The sequence below is a fragment of the Gadus chalcogrammus genome, chromosome 10 (genome assembly GCF_026213295.1).
Source record: "Gadus chalcogrammus isolate NIFS_2021 chromosome 10, NIFS_Gcha_1.0, whole genome shotgun sequence".
Lineage (NCBI taxonomy): Eukaryota > Metazoa > Chordata > Actinopteri > Gadiformes > Gadidae > Gadus > Gadus chalcogrammus.
The window spans coordinates 6,207,190-6,228,092 of NC_079421.1; the positions used below are offsets into that span (position 1 = coordinate 6,207,190).

The 20,903-nt window shown below is 50.5% G+C and overlaps 2 protein-coding genes across 6 annotated transcripts; both read left to right on the top strand.

Annotated features, from left to right (window-relative positions):
• The first annotated feature begins 222 nt into the window (after nucleotides 1–222).
• On the top strand, nucleotides 223–5,760 carry ints5 (integrator complex subunit 5). 2 transcript variants are annotated; one of them, XM_056600706.1, is made up of 4 exons: nucleotides 223–472; nucleotides 1,322–1,592; nucleotides 1,839–3,833; nucleotides 4,520–5,760. In XM_056600706.1, the coding sequence occupies exons 1-4, from the start codon at nucleotides 393–395 to the stop codon at nucleotides 5,246–5,248; spliced, it is 3,075 nt and encodes a 1,024-aa protein (XP_056456681.1). In that variant the 5' UTR covers nucleotides 223–392; the 3' UTR covers nucleotides 5,249–5,760. The 2 variants fall into 2 exon arrangements, with proteins under 2 accessions (XP_056456681.1, XP_056456682.1); XM_056600707.1 differs by having other exon boundaries at nucleotides 1,340–1,592.
• Nucleotides 5,761–5,866: 106 nt separating this feature from the next.
• Nucleotides 5,867–20,294, top strand: ganabb (glucosidase II alpha subunit b). 4 transcript variants are annotated; one of them, XM_056600708.1, is made up of 26 exons: nucleotides 5,867–5,958; nucleotides 6,073–6,141; nucleotides 6,848–6,949; nucleotides 7,062–7,170; nucleotides 7,268–7,395; nucleotides 7,814–7,993; nucleotides 8,181–8,246; nucleotides 9,355–9,418; nucleotides 9,807–9,897; nucleotides 10,216–10,312; nucleotides 10,462–10,642; nucleotides 11,296–11,449; nucleotides 11,571–11,806; nucleotides 12,479–12,605; nucleotides 13,087–13,166; nucleotides 13,720–13,860; nucleotides 14,251–14,347; nucleotides 14,711–14,812; nucleotides 15,360–15,603; nucleotides 16,472–16,536; nucleotides 17,012–17,088; nucleotides 17,601–17,675; nucleotides 18,147–18,260; nucleotides 18,359–18,471; nucleotides 18,581–18,681; nucleotides 19,528–20,294. In XM_056600708.1, the coding sequence occupies exons 1-26, from the start codon at nucleotides 5,954–5,956 to the stop codon at nucleotides 19,635–19,637; spliced, it is 2,928 nt and encodes a 975-aa protein (XP_056456683.1). In that variant the 5' UTR covers nucleotides 5,867–5,953; the 3' UTR covers nucleotides 19,638–20,294. The 4 variants fall into 4 exon arrangements, with proteins under 4 accessions (XP_056456683.1, XP_056456685.1, XP_056456684.1 ...); XM_056600710.1 differs by lacking the exon at nucleotides 8,181–8,246; XM_056600709.1 differs by lacking the exons at nucleotides 5,867–5,958; nucleotides 6,073–6,141 and adding an exon at nucleotides 6,148–6,612.
• Nucleotides 20,295–20,903: the final 609 nt, after the last annotated feature.

Genomic DNA, 20,903 nt, shown 5'->3' on the forward strand with positions numbered 1-20,903 from the left:
CAGGTTAGTTTAAAATATATGTTGTGTACGATTTTTGATAATTTAGCAATCATTACCAAAAAAACAATACAAATGAATAAATAATAAAAAATACATGACATGCTACGACATTCTTGTTTTAAACGCAGCTTTGAACACATCGGTATTACCTAGGCTAGTGCGGTCATGTTTATAGTGCCTCCTCCAGAACCACCAGGTGGCGCCATCGAGGCCGGAGGTGGTTGTTGTTCACTACAATAACACTCGAAGAAGAGCCAACTTCCGTCTTTACTCGCTCTATTGATATTTCTGTCCAGAAAACTAAGAACAAATATACATTTTCTGGTTGAAAACACAATTTATTCGTACATCTGAGGCAGGGGAGAGGAGGGGGGTTTTAATGTGAAGCCTAAATGTTAAAAGAGAAAGCGATGTCTGTGGTCTGTGACGCGATGCAGACCTCCCACCCGCACCCGCCGCCGAGCGCCCTGAGGTGAGTAGGTTCCACCCTCCCTATGGGTGAAAGTTCACCCTTTCAATCCCCCCCCCCCCCCCCCCCATACACCCACACTAGGAGTGAACCTTCACCCGCCCTACTGGTGAAGGTCCACCCTCCCTACGGGTGAAAGCATAGCCTCCCTATGGGTGAGGTACAACCTCCCTATGGGTGAGGTACAACCTCCCTATGGATGAACCTTCACCCTCCCTACGGGTGAAGGTTCACCCTCCCTATGACTAGGGTTCACCCTATGTGAACCTTAACCCTCCCTATGGGTGAACCTTGAGTTCAGGTCGTGTTTTACCTTCTTCCCAGTACTTGTGTGCAATAATAACAGATGATCATATCATGGTTGTTTTATAGGGAAGTCTGCAGTAAGAAAAACACTGACCACTCTCCCTTAAAATAGTAGAAAAAACGGTTATATTCTTTCTATGAAGTGGAAAGTATGGTATCATTTGGCATCTGGTTTTACATTTTTTTCAGATGAACAATAAAAACGCCAAAATTAAAGTCCTTCATTAAGTTACTTGAAAAAAATCCATCTTACTCATGTATTAAATATACTGCATCTTTTACCTTCTACCCAAAGTCAATACGAATATTTTAGTGGACAGCACTTTTACACAAAACCTGATAAAATATTTGATTAACCAGTTCAATAACAATATCATTCCTGTATGGAACTATTGTTAATGCAGCAATTAACTACAGGCCTACTGGAGAGTAAGCAAAAACAATTGGATAAAGGTATCACAACAACGTTCTGGTAGCAATTGAGACTAATATAGTGTACTGCTTATAAAGATAAAGAATTGATAATAAGGAATACAATATATCCAGCGTTTCTTCCCCTCCTAGTGCCCAGGAGCTGTCCCAAGAGATCAAGTCCTTCATCAGCGGCGTGGACTCCGTCCAGGGCCGCAAACTCAGCGTCCGAGAGCACGCCCGCTGCGCCGTCCGTCTGCTGCGCTCCGTCCCGGCCTGCCGCGGGGCGGTCCTGGAGCACTTGAGGGGCGTGTACGACGAGCATGTGTCTGCCTTCCTCCACCACCTGGAGACGGAGGGCGACGGTAGTGGCGGGGTCAGCTCCAACCTGGAGGACATCATACAAGTAAAGCCCCACCCTATTGTATCGTATCTTAAGAACTACCTCTGGAAATCCATGAGTACTGACTCCGTTATGTTTGGTTGAAATGCATTGCTTTGAAAATTGTTTTTACAGTATTACTTTTGTTTTATTCGACTGTCCTGAGCCTGTACTGTACCTTCTGCTGTGGCACCTCAATATCCCGTCTGGGATTAATACAGTATCATCTACTTGTCTAATCCAAACGGATCCCTCCTCCCTTGTTTGCAGGAGGTTCACGGGGTGCTGTCTGAGTTCATCCGCCTCAACCCGCGGGCCTGGGCCCCTCTGGTGTCCGCCTGGGCCGTGGACCTGTTGGGCCAGATGAGCAGCAAGCACGCCGGTCGCCGCGCCACGCCTCACTCCTCCAGCCTCAACGAGCTGCTGCAGCTGTGGATGTCCTGCGCGGCCACCCGCTCCCTCATGGAGGCGTACTCCCAGTGCCTGGCCGCCATGCTGGCCTGGTGCCCCGACGCCTGCGTGGACGCCCTGCTGGACACCTCCGTCCAGCACTCGCCCCACTTCGACTGGGTGGTGGCGCACATCGGCTCGGCCTTCCCCGGGACCATCATCAGCAGGGTGCTGGCCTGTGGCCTCAAGGACTTCTGCTCCCACGGCTCCACGGACCCGCTGCTGGCCCCGGCCGGGGGAGGAGGGGACAAGGGGAGCCGCGTGCCCAAGATCGGCTCGGTGGTGGGGATCCTGGGGCACCTGGCGGCGCACCACTCGGAGAGCATCCGCAAGGAGCTGCTCCGGATGTTCCAGGAGAGCCTGAGCCCCTCCGGCCCGCTCTCCCCGTCCTCCTCGGCCTCCTCCTGGGAGAGCTCGCCGCAGCTGCGCCGCTCGGCGGTGCCCTTCCTGCTGCAGCTGGCCGCGCTGTCGCCCACCCTTCTGGGCGCCGTGTCGGCCCAGCTGGTGGAGCTCCTGCGCCCGCCCATCCTGCTGCAGCTGCAGGCTCTGCTGCTGGGCCTCCCCAGGGAGGAGCTGGAGAACATGCTGGGGCTGGCCGTGCACCTCATCAGCCAGAGCCCCGCAGGGGGCGCCCGCGTCCTGCGCTTCCTGGCGGACACGGCCACGCCCGCGTCGGTCATCATCTCGGGGCCGACGCCCTCGCCCCTGGACGGGATCCGGGAGGCCTGCGACCGCCTCCTCCAGATGCTGCTGCTGCATCTCCACAAGCTGGTCTACAACCGCTCCGACGGCAGCGAGGCCATGGGGCCCTCCCACCACGCGGCCACCTCGGCCCCGCCCCAGAGGGTCGTCCCCTTCCTGGAGGAGCTGCAGGCCCACGTGGGCGAGCTGTGCGCCGAGACCCTGCGGCTGGAGCGGAAGCGCCACCTGTGGCTGCACCAGCTGCTCTGCCTGCTGTCGGTGTACGGCGGCCCCAGCGTGGCCACCGAGGCGCTCTGCCAGCTGCTCACCCAGGCCCGCAACCCCGAGGAGCTGGCACTGGCCTGGCAGCTGCACACGCCGCTGTCCGCCTGCCTGCCGGGCCTCATCCCGGCCGCCGTGGGCCGCTGCGTGGCCCAGATCCACACCCACACCCTGGGGCCCCGCCCGCTGAGGCAACTGCTACTCAACCTTGCGGCGGCGGTGCAGAGCCAGGACGAGGAGCGGCGGGGGGCGGGGCCGGTCGCCCAGGCCTCCATGGCCGTCCAGGTGGGCGGCGCCGTCTCGGGCCACCTGCACGACTTCGGCCCGCTGCTGCTGCACGGTGACCCGGCCGTGTCCCACGCCGCGGCCCGCCTCCTGTCCACCAGCCCTCTGCCGCGCCGCGCCGCCGCGCCCGCACACCTGCTGCAGCTGTGCCGCGCGGCGGTGGCCCACTTCTTTGTGGCACTGCGGCGGCGGGGGGAGAGCGGGTCGGGGCGGGACGGCGGGCAGGCCGGCGAGGCGGTGGGCTGCTCCGCCCTGCTGCTGGCGCGCCTGGCGGCCTACTCGTCGCTGGCGCTGAAGGCGGTGCTGCAGCAGCTGGTGGAGGGCGCGCTGCACAAGGGCAACGCCGAGCTGTTCGGCGGGCGCATCGCCGACATGGCCGGGGACACGCCGCTCTCGCCGTCCCTGACCCCCGACCTCGGCGCCTCGCTGCTCGACACCAACTGCCGCTTTGGCAGCGCCGTCAACTTCTCGGGCAGCGTGTGGTCCGTGTTCCACGCCGGCGTGATCGGCAAGGGCCTGAAGGTGCGGGCCGCCAAGCCCCCCCGCGACCCGGCCACCGTGGTGCAGGTGAGGCACTGAGATGAATCCAGACTAAGGGGACATTGGTCCTCTTAATGCTGTGTTGATTTGAAAAGGATATGTTGTCATGATTTGATTTGATCCAACGTATCGACGTCGGAACAAAAGAAGAAACAGAATTCTTTATTCCTTAGTCAATCAGGTCTGCTATTGGGTGACTCAGAAGTAGGGACGGGAATCACAGGGTACCTCACGATATGATACCCAATACAAGGCCTGCGATAACGATAATATTGCGAATTGCGATACAGCGATTCTGCAATAATCGATACATTGTTAGACAATCATATAACGATGGATGTGGACGATGAATACAAAGTGCTGGATTACGGACTTTATTCACGGTCCACACTGAGTTTTTCAGTGACTTGTCTCTAGCTAGTTCTTTTCTTGTGTTGAGCACCACCTCAAGGAGCAGGGAAATCTGTTCAGAGCGCCTTCTTTTATGAATTAAAATATCGATATTTGGGGCGATATTTCTCTTATAACTCTTCAGGGATAAAGCATAATAATGCAAAAAAATATATATATGGCGCCAGTGTATTGATTCTCGTATCGCGCGAAAAAAGGACGACGATATCTCGCCGTATCGATATTCTGTCCCGCCCCTTCTCAGAAGCGATGTTGCGTGTCGACCTTAATGTGATGTACTGATGGTCGCCCCCCCCCCCCAGAACACCCAGACGCTGCTGGCCGTCACCGTCCAGTGCTGCAGCTCCTCGCCTCTGAACGGCGGTGCCAACGGCTCCCAGCGCCAGCCGACCCCCGACCCCGACGACCCCCCGCCGCCCATCAACGCGGAGGCGGCCAAGGTGGTGGCGATGACCCTGGTGGAGAACATCTGCCCCGATGTGGCCAACGGCGAGCTGTCCTGGCCGCCCGAGGAGCACGCGCGCACCACGGTAGAGCGCGACATCCACATCCGCCGCTGCTTCGAGGCGCACCCCGTGCTGTTCCCCCTGCTGCAGGTGGTGGCTGCGGGGCGCCCCGCCCTCTGCTACCTGTCGGCCGTGCTCCGGGGGCTGCTGGCCACGCTGCTGGCCCACTGGGAGGCGTCACGCGAGGCCTTGGCCACAGACTCGCCCTGGCACCTGCAGGCCTCCTGCCTGCTGGTGTCCTGCATGGGCGAGGGCCAGTTGCTGCCCCCCGTGCTGGGCAACGTGCACGAGGCCTTCCCCCACCTCACGCCCTTCGAGGTGCGGCTGCTGCTGCTGGCGCTGTGGGAGTACGTGCGCGGCAACGGACCCATGCCCCAGAAGTTTGTGTTCAGCCCGGAGAGGGGCCTGTTCTGCAGGGACTTCTCTCGGGACGGAGACGTGGCCCGCTACGTGGCGCCCATCCACAGCGTCCTGCACAAGAACATCGACCGGCTCGGACACCTGTGCTGGCGCTTCCAGCTCTGAGCGCCGGCGAGGGACTTGAATCTGAGTCAGAGACCTCTCAAGAGGAAGATATTTAACTCTGTTCTGGATTTGTATGGGGGGGTGGGGGGTTGTGAAGTTATCACTGTATCTAGGTTCCATTCAACGGTTGCTCTTCCCATGTTTGTGTAGTTTGTATACTTTTTAGGTTTTTCTTTTACCAAGGAGTCAAATAAAAAAATTGGCAGAGTAAATGACACATTTGTATTTTATAATGAATGCAAAATATGTGCCTGATGGTTTCCTATTCCACACCAAACAGCCTTAACATGTTACCTCGGCTGTGAAAACGTTTGTGTTGTCATTTATACAGCGTAATTTCCTTAATGACATGGATTTAGTATTAAGATTGTCAAGAGTGTTGAACCAGCATTTTCTTTGTGAAGCGCATACTGTTAACTCAACAATTTTAGGAAAAAATAAATTGGATTTGGTCTTTAACTGTGTCATTCGCCCTTCAATAATGATTGGCGATTTATTAATATCTCTTTTTAACTTTTTTGAAAAAAACATGTGTATGAAGCACCTACACAAAGAAAACTACACACATACAATCAGACCCGGAGGAGACGCACTGAGCTTCAGCTGACGTGTCCAAGCCTTAGAGGATGAACGCCCGCAGAGGCAAGATATTCATTTTTGGCACAGCGGGCAACATTACATTATTTTAAAGCATTTCCGTCATTGATGAGGTAACATCCATTAACAGTTATTCTGTGGCATCTAAAATACAAATTCAGATCGTGGATCGACTCTGATTTGACTATAGATTATTCATATCGCTGCATATCTTTATTTCCCAACAGTCTTTGCGCCAGGGAGGAAGTGGGCGGAGCTACAAGGAGCGTTACCAAGATGGCCCCCTTCGTTCAAAGGTAAGACAAAGCGCTTAACCGTCTAACCTGGCCGTTATTCGTTCGTTTACTAAACCGACAGCGACCTTGAAAACACGAACCCCGTCCGACATTTAGTCGACGAGAAGGGGCGATTATCGGGACGGGTCTGAATCGTAACCGGGAAGGAAAAGCCGGAGAAGTGGGGAACGTTGAATGGGTTAGTCGGAGCGGTCTGACAGCCACTGCCGTTAGTCGAGCCCGGGGGTCAAACCCGCAACCTGTCCTAATCCCTCCAGAGCATCCACCACCAGGGCCTGGGCAGAACCTCTTAATGCGATAGTATCATTTATCGAAAAGGTGTTCACCTTTGGAAGGAAGTTGTGCGGTAGGAACGCTCCACGTTAGCGCAGTGCTACCTCCTCCTCGCTAATCCCATCACTGTCTGCTCCGCATATCGAGTATGCTTTCTGGATTGTATCGCTCTTTCGTCTCAGCATCGTGGAAAAAAATGTAACGCTTCAATCTACATCACGCATATTATTATTCAATTACTTTTCTAATCCGATTCCGCGAATCGTCATGCAGAGGAAATGGCGAAACCGTTCGTGACGTTTTCCATCCGACGTCCGCCTCTGAGCGTTTTAACCGTGGCGTCGGGGTTCAGTGCTTTATTTTTCTGCAAGGCCTGCTTTACTGCAAGTGACCCAGGATGGGTTTCATGCAAATGTGATTGCTCCCCGACTAGGATGGCGCCGGTTGTGATGCTGTGGCTGGCGCTGTGCCTCAGTGGCACCTTGGCTGTGGACCGGGGAAACTTCAAGACCTGCGACCAGAGTGCCTTTTGCAAGTGGGTCAATCTGCATCGTTCATTACACTTTTTGCATGATGCGTTTGCGGAGTACCAACAGATTTATTGCTATTATTAAGTGTGTTTTGTTTGTGTGCGTGTGTCCACTCAGGCGTCAGAGGGCACTGCAGCCAGGCCAATCTCCCTACCGGGCTCTTTTGGACACCATGGAGCTGACTCACACCAAGCTCACCTTGCAGCTCATCAATGACAACAACAAGGTACCGGAAAGAACCACTTTGTGACTCGCTGTTAATGTAATGGTGAAGGATGCCGTTCGAGGGGCGTTCTCTGTATTCTCACCTTGTTCTCTGCCAGGTGCGCCTGCTGTTGGAGCTCTACCGTCTCCAGGGGAACATGACCAGGGTGAAGATTAATGAGCTCAAACCCCTGAAGCCCCGCTACGAGGTCCCTGATGTCCTGGTCCAGCAGCCCCTCACTGAGCCGTAAGTACGCCCCCCCCCCCCCCCCCCCCCCCCCACACTTGGCGACCCACTCATGTAAACCAGCTATGGGGACTTGGGTGGGAGGCTTCCCAACAGGGATGCCTTCCAATACGAACACACATTGGTGGTTGGATTAGCATGGGAGCAAATTATGTTCCTTGTTTTAAGTCAGCCGGACAGCCAGGCATGCAGGGTTTCTTTTGACTGGCAGTGGTCCGAGGCGCTGCCTGGTCAGGACGATGCATGCGGGTCACAATACAACCGACCACCCTGGCCAAGTGGGAAACCTGAGATAAACACACCTGCTACCTGTTCTAGAATTGCATGTTCCGGCTTCTAGTATCCAACAGTCCAGCTGTCCGAAGGATGTTGGATGAATCCCTCTCTCTCACCCCCGTCCCACCCCCTCCTCTCCCAGCCTGTCTCTCCTGTCCCAGGACGAGAACGGCGTGGTTCTCTCCCTGGGGGGCGAGGCCCAGCGGGTCATCCTCAGTGCCCGGCCCTTCCGCCTGGACATCATGGAGGGCCACGAGCTGCTGATGTCCCTGAACTCCCGCGGCCTGCTGGCCTTCGAGCACCTGAGGACGCGCAAGGACACGTGAGCAACGCACTCCATTCTATTCCACACGCGCCATTCTCCGAGCCGCCCCCTGTGGCTCGTTGTATTCTCCGTACCCTCGGATTGGTGCATGATTGTTCTCACCTAGATGCTTTTGTTTTGCCCTTGAAATGGTTCATACTGTCTCTGACTGGTTGTTCTGTCCTCTTCTCCCTTATCGTCCCAGTTTCTCCTATAAAGTAACTAGCACAGTGGCTAGCGTGTGGGATAGTATCAAGTGGGTATTCTCTAGGTAAAGACCCTTAAAGCTTTTGTAAGTGTGTATTCTGTATCTTGTGCCAATGCTGGCCTTAGTTGTATTGAACCTAAAAGCAATGATAGATGATTAATGTCACTGAAAAAATGTATATTTATAGCTCCATTTTGATCTATAAAAATATCAAATGTATTTTGATTAATGACTCAAATTATGTTCTTACTACCTACAATTTGGAAATGATTGAACCCAGTATGGATTTTTTCCTTAAAGAAATTGCACACCTAGCCTGCTGGGGTCTAATTGAAAAAATATGTTTTTACTCATACTTTTATTATTCTGTATTGTATAACAAATGAATCAAAAACACAGAATCTTCAAGCTGGTTTAACACTAACTGCATGACTTGCCAAGCTTCCTGATCGAATAGGCAAACCCCCCTCAGTCCCCTTCCCCCTGAGCCCAAAACAAGAGCTCTGTGACCTTTGAATGGACAGCATATGGTCGATAGGTTGATGTTCAACTTTAAGACCAGCACTCTCCAGAAACCAATCAAGCAGCATCTTTCTTTGTGGTTATGACTTGTCTTCCGGTATTAGCACATGCTCAATCACATGTGGACACCCATGGTTACCCCATTCGAGAATAAAAAAGACCAAATAAATGAAGTGGCCAGCCATCATTTGCATTCCCGTGGCCCATTTCTGTTCCACTCTTACCTTGGAGGCACATACTCCTGCATACGTAGGAGTCTCATTTATGGAGGGAGGCTTCCATAAAGGTCTCTGTCCCAGGATGCCGGGCAACAAGTAGCCACAAGGCAGGGATTTGCTCATCTACCTCTTCTGAACGGTGTGCCCTGCTTAGCACCCAGCTGCACTCTAGCCCCTCCCAGTCCCCGCAGACACCCGATGGCGTCCATGACCTCTGCATATTGCCTTCCTTTGCCTGTTTAAGTCCCACTCTCCTAGTTCCCTCATATTGTGTTACCACCTCCATCTCCCCCCCCCCCCCTCTTTTGAAATGTGGTGCTCCCACTTTGACACCTTTTGTTTCTCTCTTTCTCTGTCCCTCTCTCTCGGTCCGTCTCATGTTTCGCCCTGCTCTCCTCCCTCCCTTCCGTTCCTGTGGTGTCGCGGTGCAGAAGTCAGTCAGACTCCGAGTCAGAGAAGCCCCAGGGCACGGATCCGGCGGACCAGGCTGAGCAGGTGTGCTACGGTCACGGCTGTTCTAATGATAGAGCAGATTTGGATAGCGTGGACTAGGGCTGCTTGATTATGGCGAAAATCATAATCACGATTATTTTGGTCAATTTTGAAATCACGATTATAAAAACATTTATTGAGCATTTATCTTCAAAAAACACTTTTGTAACGGAGAACTTTGACCAGCTGTTCTACAATTTCTATAAAACATTTAATGAATAATAATAATAAAAAAATATATATATAAAACATTTAAATTTGACAATTCTACAATTTCTATAAAACATTTAATGAATAACAATAAAAAAAAAAATATGTATATATATATAAAAAACATTTACATTCGACTATATTCGCGGTGTTCTCATTGTTTGTCATCTTGCCCTCCCAGCCCAAGGCCGACGACAAGGTGGAGGAGGAGAAGGATGAGGAGGGGATGTGGGAGGAGACGTTCAAGTCCCACACGGACACCAAACCCAACGGTACGACCGCCACCTCATCGCCAGCAGGCGCCGCCTGGTGCTGTCAGGCCTCAAAGCACCTGCGTTTGATTATTATATTGTTGTGTCTAATGTCTTTTACTAATACTACTACTGCCTTGCCAAAAGGCAAAGACATTCCTTGCTAGTACAAGATTGTAATCAACCAGATCAGTCGCATGAAGATGCAAGCGCAGCTTTAATTAATCCTGGCTAAATGTCCGCTGTGGAGATGTGTTCTCTCTGTGTTGACCTCTCTATCGCCATTTGCCAGTACATTGAGTCTCTTTGTGCTAACGTTGGTGGTCGGTCCCCCTGCAGGTCCCTCTGCCGTCAGTCTGGACTTCTCTCTGCCAGGAGTTGAGCACGTGTACGGCATCCCAGAACACGCAGAGACTCTTAAACTCAAAACCACAGAGTGAGTGATCTGTCAATATATGGAACGGATGGGAAGTTAACGATTAACAAAGAGATGCGTAACCAAGACAAAAATCCAATAATGAATGGAAGACAAGTTAAATAAAGGAGGAATAGAGTTGCTAATCGTCTGTCTGTCTGTCTGTTCAGTGGAGGGGACCCCTATCGGCTGTACAACCTGGATGTGTTCCAGTACGAGCTGTTCAACCCCATGGCCCTGTACGGGGCCGTGCCCGTCATGCTGGCCCACAACGCCCAGAGGACCACTGGCATCTTCTGGCTGAATGCTGCCGAGACCTGGGTGGATATCAGCTCCAACACCGCTGGCAAGGTACCGTGGCTTCTGGACCGTTCCCTGTCGAGCACCTGCAGTCCACCGTCTAACAGCGTGTCCAGGGCTGATATGGATTAAGTTATTTTAGTAGTCAAATGCACTCCATAACATAACTGGCAATGCAGTCCTAGTCGACAATGCCATTTTTTTATAATTAATAATGAAAAAAAAAAAAAGGTAATTGTTTAGGAAGACACTTTTTTTTATAAGAAGATAGAGTAACGAAGTACAGTGAGACACCACAAAGGACAATCTTAAGTTGTTTTTCTTGATAAAAAATGAGTTTCTGCTCTCATTCTGATGTCTAAGTGCGTTTGTCCATCATGCTGTATGATAGCACTGGTATATGTTACAAAGCACTAAGAAATTACGACTGCAAGCCCTTTACTCGTAAGACTGCCACCCTGCGTGGCGCCGTCTTGCAATGATATGGATGACCGTGGAGTTCCGTGTCTTTGTTTCTATATTTGTTATCAATCCTTGTGCCTCATATCTCCTCTTTCACTCTTCCTCCTCGTGTGCTCCTCTGTCTCACTTTCCTCCTCTCGGTCTCACTCTTCCTCCTCTCTGTCTCACCCTTCCTCCTCTCTGTCTCACTCTTCCTCCTCTCGGTCTCACTCTTCTCCCTGTGTGTGGCCCTCTCCCTGCAGACGGTCTTCGGGAAGATGCTGGACTACGTTCAGGGCTCCAACGAGACGCCCCAGACCGATGTGCGCTGGATCTCAGAGAGCGGCATCATCGACGTGTTCATCATGCTGGGCCCGACGCCCTACGACGTCTTCTCCCAGTACGCCTCCCTCACAGGTCAGACCCCCCCCCCCCCCCCCCCCCCCCATATGATAAGGCGTATGATGTTTGCCTTTCGGATGCTGCATGAGAGATGGATCCCCATCTGAGCCGGCCGTCTCCCTCGGACCCCTCTCAGGCACCCAGGCCTTCCCGCCCCTGGCCGGCCTGGCGTACCACCAGTGCCGCTGGAACTACAACGACCAGGAGGACGTGCAGGCGGTGGACGCCGGCTTCGACCAGCACGACATCCCCTACGACTTCATCTGGCTGGACATCGAGCACACCGACGGCAAGCGCTACTTCACCTGGGACCCGCACAAGTTCGCCACGCCCAAGGACATGCTGCAGGGCCTGCTGGAGAAGAAGCGCAAGGTACGCCCGCAGCCTGGGCGCCGTAGCCGGGCAGTGAAGGGAGGCGTGTAGTAAAGGGGGGGTGGCGGGCCACCAGCTGTGAGTAGGATAAGCCATCACAAGCCTTTTTAGAAATCAGGCTTTTCCTGTGTTTTGGTGACATCACAAGTGGCCGTGTCCACCTAGATGTGTGCTGGCTAGATCCGCCTCCCAGCCTACCCAGTGGACTGTAGCAAACATTGCTCATCTGTCCATCATACATCCAGGTGGACAGTCCCACTAAAACTAATTGCACCATTAATTTTCTATCTAATTGATTTTTCTATCTACTTGTAATGGCTGATCACGGATGCCGTTGGTTTTTCCTGCAAACAATCAACTAACCCTGAAGGGCAACTGAACACGTGTGCTTTTAAAGCATTCCTGCATGGCCTTTTTACAACCGGTTGAGTCACCATTCACTTCAAGAATGTTGAGATGTGTTCACCAGCATCTGAGTAGAAGACCTAAACAGACCTGTCAATCAGTACAGTTATTATTGTAGTCCCTATGTTATTGATCCGTGACTGACGATGGCCGCCGACACCAACGATAGGGCTGACCATCTGAAGTCCTAAACCAATGAAAAGGGTTGATTTGCTCAAGTCTATCTCTCCCGGTCCTTCATGGGTCCCCTGCTCCCTGTGGTTTCAGATGGTGGCCATCGTGGACCCTCACATCAAGATAGACAGCGAGTACAAGATCCATACGGAGATCCGCTCCCAAGGCTTCTACATCAAAAACAAAGACGGAGGCGACTACGAGGGCTGGTGCTGGCCCGGTAAGAGACCCCACGGCCCACTGATGGCATTAACATTTACAGCATTAGGCAGACGCTTTCATCCAAAGCCTTTTACAATAAGTACATTTGTCAGAAGTAGGTGAAACAATATATCGGTTCAGTAAGGATGTTCATAGAACCAAGTGCAAAGCACTAACAATCACTAGGTTACCCATTCCCTGTATACAACAGAGATAGCTACGATAAGACGCTGCACAACCAAGTGCGACAAACAATAAGTGCGTACATTAAGTGCCAGGGCGTACAATAAGTATGCCGGGCCCAAACAACAGCCTCTTAAATTAGCAACACTCTCCCTCCTGTGTCCCCTACTCAGTTGGGTTTGTTGTTATTGCATCTGCCGTGTTTTATTAATAGACTGATCTAGCTGTCTGTGTTCCCTCTCTGTCTCTCGCCCCCTGGCCGCCCTGACTTCAATCCTAATGGGTCCCTGGTGACGTCTCTCTCTCTCTCTCTCCAGGTAATGCCGGCTACCCAGACTTCACCAAGCCGGAGATGAGGGCGTGGTGGGCCAGCATGTTTGCCTACGATCAGTACGAGGTAGGAGCAGACGCCTCACCGACTAGTGACCCTCTGCCTACTAGGGCTCGTCAGGCAAACCGACAACCATTACAGAAAGCTTGCAATCCAACTGTCTGGTAGAAATGAGATTTGACATCTTCAAATACATTTTATATTATCTTTATGTATTTTGGTTAAATATGAAAGCAGGATACATAATGACATTGTCCGAAATGGATCTCTTGCTGTTTCATATTGTCGCTGAGACCGAAATGGGATTGTTCCCCAATAGTTAGTGGCTTGCCCGGGTAGGAGGAGTTTGAATGCGTTTGACAATTGACGTTTTTGAAAGACGCTGAAATTGGTTTTGCAGAAATGAACATACAGGCATATAAGCCTATTCTAGTAGACGCCCCAAATGCAATTATTAACCCTAAAAAAAAGCATGAAATGGGATTTAAAAAATCAGTTTGAAACGTATCCCACTAACCGTGAACGGCTGGTATAGAAACTAAGTGCATGTAGAAATATATAATCCAAGGCAGCGGCGTTCAAAGGGAATGTGTTGACCTAATGACTCCGACCCCGACAGGGCTCCATGGAGAACCTGTACACCTGGAACGACATGAACGAGCCGTCGGTCTTCAACGGGCCCGAGGTCACCATGCACAAGGACGCGGTGCACGGGCCCTGGGAGCACCGCGACCTGCACAACCTCTACGGCTTCTATGTGGTGGGTGTTCTCATTCAGCCCCACTCAAAAGTTTGGGGTCACCCAGACAATTTCCTGTTTTCCATTAAAGCTCACAGTTTTATTCAACAAATTTTCAGCTGTGCTAACATCATTGCACGAGTGTGTACAGAGGGCCTATGTAGATTCCATTAGAACTCTGCCGTTCCAGCTAGAATAGTCATTTACCACGTTAACAATGTCTACTCTGTATTTCTGTTAAATGTAATGTTATCTCCTTTGTTAAATATATTGCTTTTCCTTAAATAAGGACATTTCTAAGTGACCCCGAACCCCTTTTGAACGGCAGTGTACATGTGTAGTCAACGACGTTCAGGGTTAGGGTTTGAGCTTTCCTGTCTCCCCCCGTCCCGTCCCGTCCCGTCCCTGTAGCAAGCGGCCACGGCCGAGGGCCTCATCCAGCGGTCCGGGGGCGTGGAGCGGCCCTTCGTCCTGACCAGGGCCTTCTTCGCTGGGTCCCAGCGCTACGGTGAGCCCCCCCTGGAGCCTCCTTCCCTCTGGTACTCATTAGGGGAATCTTCTCCACCATGGATCTTTAAGATCAATCTTCCCGTTGAAATGTCCGGTCAGCGGCTAAGCGAATGAGATGAGGTCTGCCACGAAATGTTCTCATCGGTCAGGGAAATTTCATAGGAATTCCACAATACTTCAGGCTGTCCCTGAATAGTGTTAGCCGAAGGGAGAGGTATGGATTCATGTATCTGGCGTTTGGTTGTGGTTCTTGATCACTATGTGTCAAAGACTGCTGTCCCGGCTTATGCAGCTCACCGCAATGTGGAGGGACTCATGGTGTGTGTGTGTGTGTGTGTGTGTGTGTGGTGTCCTTGTCCAGGCGCTGTGTGGACTGGGGACAACGCGGCAGAGTGGGACCACCTGAAGATCTCCATCCCTATGTGCCTGAGCCTCAGCCTGGTGGGCATCTCCCTCTGTGGAGGTGAGCAGCGACCATGGAACCCAACTTTATCTATCTCTATCTGCCTCACATCTGTTGATGGAGTCTGAATGTTATGAGTGTACCAGTTAAAATTGAGGAGAGGTTAACCGATAAAAAAACATGTTTTGGTTGATAGTGCTAGAGTTTAAGCAGAATGTGGCGACTTTAACGGTTGTCAGGGAAATAGGCACCAGGATAAATTGGGCTTTTACCGTTATGACCAAACCCTCTGAGAATCAGACGAGGACTTTACTGACACTACCGTTCCAAAGTTTGGGGTCACTTAGAAATGTCCATATTTTTTGAGAAAAGCACAGTTTTTTTCAATGAAGATACAAAATTGACTCCTCATTTTGATGTGGTAAATGACTATTCTTGCTGGAAACGGCTGATTTTTAATGGAATATCTACAGAGGTGTGCAGAGGCCTATTCCCAGCCACCATCAAGTCTAGAGCTCGTATACAACGGAGTGCTAAGGAAACCTGTGTGACCCCTCCGGGCTCCTCTTGGACTAACCCCCCCCTCCCTCTGTGTCCGTGCTCCTAGCCGACGTGGGGGGCTTCTTCAAGACCCCCAACAGCGAGCTGCTGGTGCGCTGGTACCAGACGGGGGCCTACCAGCCCTTCTTCCGGGCCCACGCCCACCTGGACACGCCCCGCCGCGAGCCCTGGCTCTTCGGCCCCGACAACACGGCGCTGATCCGCGAGGCGGTGCGCCAGCGCTACGCCCTGCTGCCCTACTGGTACCAGCTCTTCTACCACGCCCACCGCACCGGCCACCCCGTCATGAGGTGAGTGAGGAGGGACCTCGTGGGGCGCCCCTGGGCTCCCCGGGTAGAGGGTGTACCATTAAGGACCCGGGTTCGATTCCTGACCTCCCTGTCTATCTCACCCTATCATAAAGCAAAAAAAATGCAAAAAATGTAAAAAGCGGAAAATGGTAATAGGTCACTTTGAATCCACGGTGACTCCATTTTTTTTAGTGTTTGTTTCTAAAGTACTTGGGATCCATTGTTTGAGAAGGTGGTTCTGTTGAAACGTCAATGCAACATAACAACTGTGTACCAAAGGTGTTTTCAATTCACCTATTGAACGCCACCCACTTGTAAACTGAGGGATTAGTCTGGAGAACACTGGGTTTACCAGGAACGCTGTATAAAGAGAATAAAGGGAACTCCCAGACCCTACTGTTCCTCGTCCCTGCTGCAGAATGACCTTCTTCCTTTTCCTTTCTAGAGCAGTTCTGTGCGTTGAAACAAATTTTATTTTAATTACACTGAAACCAAAGCTATATGTAACGTAGGTCTGCTGTGTGGACTTTAAGAGCCAGCCTCTGGTCAGTCTAATACTGCTGAGCTTCAGTTCACCAGATGGTTACCAAGACGGCTCACCACGCCCACTCTTTGAATAAATGCGTGTTTGTTTTAAAGATAATTTTTGCTGAATGTCATAATGGCCACATGTGGCCTTATGAAATAGAAGTGGCAATAATTAACAAAAATGTGGCATTATGAAATAAATAACGTTCTTGTGTACGTTTCAATATATTCCTTTATATATTTATTGCCTCATTTAGAAGTTTAGTGGTTTCATTATATATTTAAGATTGACCCAAATGGCGTTCCAAACATTTCTTTGTAACACTGTCTACCTTGGCAGACCGCTGTGGGTGGAGTACCCTCAGGACGCCGCAACCTTCGCCATGGACGACCAGTTCCTGCTCGGTGAGTCGGCCGCGCTCGCACACAACGCCGCAAACCTCACATTCGTCACCTCTTTGAGCTTATTAGTGTGTTTGTGCCATCTCTTTTACGTTTGTGAAATTTGATTCAAAATGTGTTTATCTTTTTAATGTTTATACAGAAATACATTTAGTTTCTGTGTGGCTGCTAGTGACCTTAGTGTCGTTCCCTTGACGTTTGCCAGAATAGAAACTCATTCAGTAACCATAGCTAATGCTCTGACACAGAAAATAACCAGGCATACCCTTATTGTCCTGGGCGTGGATGAAGTGGTGATGGGCCACAACCTGCCATGATACATTGGTTAAAGGAGTCGTGAGTGTGTCAGATGGCGGCTTCAGTACAGTTACCTGCTCTGACCCTGTTGGCTAAGGGAGGCACAACTCTTGTCAGATGGCTCTCACTGCGCCTGCTCTGACACTGGGTAAAACTAGTAACTCTCTTTGCTGTGTTTCAGGGCGGGACCTGCTGGTTCATCCCGTCACCGAGGAGGGGGCCAGGGGCGTCACCGCCTACCTGCCCGGCAAAGGAGAGGTAAGACGACTCCATTGGGCTGTTTCTATTTTACATCCAATGCTTTCATTTTTCTTGCAACTGATGCATACTTGTGTATTCTGCTAAATGTTTGTATTATCCCGTTACTGGAAATGTAATGCGGTTGTTTGGGAGTGGGTGGGGATAAATTGAGTGTTCAACCGACTGGGTATTCTAAATATTCAACCCAATAGGTGTAGTGGTGGGTGGTGGGTCACGGGTTTGGTGTAATGGCTTTACAAAACAACGAAACGCATTGTAGGGTTCAACCGACTGGGTATTCTAAATATTCAACCCAGTAGGTATAGTGGTGGGTGGTGGGTCACGGGTTTGGTGTAATGGCTTTACAAAACAACGAAACGCATTGTAGTGCAGTGAAGACGATGGATGAAATGTGACCCATCTCCACGACGCGTTCATCTTGCGCATGTTGGTCGGTTACACTGCATGTCGTTGGTGCGAGGACTTATTGAACAGGAAGTTCTGTGTTCCCAACGGTCCGTGTGTTTCAGGTCTGGTTTGACGTCCACACCTTCCAGAAGCACAACGGCGCCCAGGACCTCTACATCCCCGTCACCATGAGCTCCGTAAGGCCCACCCCCCCCGATTTGTTTCACTAGAGCACTATTGATATCATCAGCTTAGCTCCAGGGGTACAGCAGGTTGACTGGTATCCGGGAGGTTTCTAGTTCAATCCTGGCTCCTGCCAGCGTCAAGCAAGACTGTCCCTGAGCAAGACGCCTCACCCTGACTGCCCCTTCATACCCACATCCACACACCGGCAGTTGAGTCGCCCTTTGTGGATGACTCAACTGCCGTCGGTGTGTGAATGTTTGTATGAAGGGTTGTAAGTCGCTTTGGATGAAAGCGTCTGCTAAATGTAAACAATTGATATCACTATTAATTGCGAAGAATTCCCCTCCCAGTATTGCCGCTCAATGTGTCCCTGTAGTGAAGGGAGACATTTTCATCCTGTACCTTTTTGACGTGGTTTCAGCCGCTGAGCTCCTAAGCATGCGGCCCGTCTGGTTGAACGAGGTCTCTCCCGCTCTCCGTAGATCCCGGTGTTCCAGCGTGGCGGCTCCATCATCCCCAGGAAGCTGCGTGTTCGCCGGTCCTCCGCCTGCATGGAGCACGACCCCTACACCCTCTTCGTGGCCCTCAGCCAGAAGGTAACTATGTCCTTTATCTCTCCCTTCCACCCCTGCTGCTGTGGTTGCCGCGGTCCCCGTCTGAGGCCTGACGCCTTGCTCTCGTTTTTCCGCCGCAGCGCAAGGCGGAAGGCGAGCTGTACCTGGACGACGGACACACCTTCAACTTTGACACCAAGGGAGAGTTCATACACAGGAAGCTGTCCTTCTCCAACAACATCCTGTCCTCCAGGTGGGACATGACCCTCACTTTGTTCAGGGACAGCGCTGGGGAATGAACCCACTTGCCTAAAATGTCGTGTCAGTCGTTTAAATCCATCTCTCTGATCCCCCCCCCACAGTAACTTGGCCCCGGCTGCACATCTGTCTACCATGTCCTGGATCGAGAGGATCCTCATACTGGGGGCCAGTAAGCCCAGCAAGGTCACCCTGAAGACGGCCGGTGAGTGATGGGAGTGGGGTACCTTCTACCGCGGGGAGTGACCACCGAGCAGCTGTTTGCTCCACTAGAACGTGATAAAAGGAGTGTGAAGGCACACCTGAGAAATTAGTCCTCAGTATGATATTACTCTGGCATTAGTCAAGGGACTGCCATTGGCTAAACGCCGTGCTACTAGCTTAGAAGGGCATATCAAATTTGTAGAAGAAGCTAAATATTTTCTGCAAATATATTCGTTAAGATTGAGCCAAGATTGGTCCCAGGATCTCTAGAAAGTGTCAGCGCCAAATGGCTGACTCTACAACGGGGGCGACAGCCTCTCGGTTGCTCGGTTGTTACTTGGGTTCCCTCTACTGGCCGGAGTAGTGAACTACAGTTTGCATAAGGGGCATTGGACATGACTGGATAATTTTCCTTTGGATACAAATAACATGCGTTATCATTATTACCTACCTGTATGACTGTATGACACTGACTATATATATATATATATATATATATATATATATATATATATATATATATATATATATATATATATATATATATATATATATATATATATATATATATATATATATATATATTTTATAACACTGGCGGGTGTGCTTTGCGTTAAATGAGGCCCTTGCATTAATGTACGTTGCTACAATACAGATGATGAAGCACGCCCTCTAGTGTTACGTTGCATCATTGCATTCTGATGTCAGCCACAGCACAACTCCTGTGCATGGAAGGGCTTTGTCCCTGAATGTGTACTTCTGTAGAAGCTGTTGATGTTGGGTGACGTGTGGGTCTGTCCGAGTGTGATCCCGGGTTGACCGGCCCTCCCTCTCCCACACTCCGCAGGCGGCCAGGACAGCCAGCTGGAGTTTGAGTTTGACGCGTCCATGTCGGTGCTGACGATCCGGAAGCCCGGCATGAATGTCGGAGAGGACTGGAGCGTGGTGCTGAAGTAACCATGGTGACTGAGATGGGCGAGCGGAGGTCGCTGGATAGACTGAAGGATGATAGGCACTTAATACAAACAGACACACACACACACAGACACACAGACACGCAAATGCGCACGTGCACACGCACACACACTCGCACGCAGACACACACACAGACAGACGCGCAAATGCGCACACACACGCGCACCCAGACACACACTCGCACGCACACACACGCGCAGAAACACACACACGCGCACAGAGACGGAGGCGCATACACACAGACATACTCGCAGACGATGAATTAATCTGTTTCACGAGTGCCGTTCATTAATATGTGCCCATGTACACGCATCCAATTAGACCACATGTTAGTGTGACGGAGCCACAGGAGAAAGTGTCACCACCATGTTCCTCTCCTGTCCATTAAAACTAATAGTTGTGTACTAAAAGGTTGCCATTTAGATCGGGATGTTTTTTTCATGTATTTCAATTTATATTTAACTTTTGATCATGAGGTGATGTGTTTGGTAGTGGGCGAGATGCTCTCAGATAGGATATCTTATGAAGGCACACATTCCCAAGGAGCTGTTGAACTACATGGACATGTTTGTACTTCTCCCCTTTTATATTTCTTCAAATCCATTCCATCCACTGATTTTTTTTTTTCTTTTCTTTTTTTGTATACAGAAATCCCAATTGTGTTAATTGAACCACGAATAATGCAAGTTGCCTTTGGCTCAGTGATAATCTTAACTTCAGTAGTGATGTCATGTACAATTCTTTCTTTTTTTCAGCAATTTCCATTGTTTCTTACAAATGTAAGAACAAATGATTTAGGGGAAAAGTATTCCCTTCAACTTGTTCCCAGAGTTAGTTTCAGCAAAGTGTGTGGACGCTGCAATTATCATGACGCAACACTTTTTAGAATAACCGCTACTACTGAAAAATTAGTAATGTTCAGCATTCGTTTTTAACCAAATGCAATATAGCAACAGGGATTGTGAACCACTGATGTGAAAGATATCCTGTTGGTGTATTTGTTCTCCTTTTTGTCAGACTTTTGTTTACTGGATATTTTTTAAATGCACTTGAAGATGAGTGGGAAATAAAATGCAGTTTACCCGTAATGGTGTTTAAGCCCTACTAGACGTAGATAGTTCTGATTTTTCTATTTCATTAAAATTAATGTGTAATTTGATTTGTGTTTTCAGGGGTCATTTCAGCTACACTTCTACACCACATTCCACTCTGCGCTCTAGGCTGATATTTGATTCGATTTTACCGGCA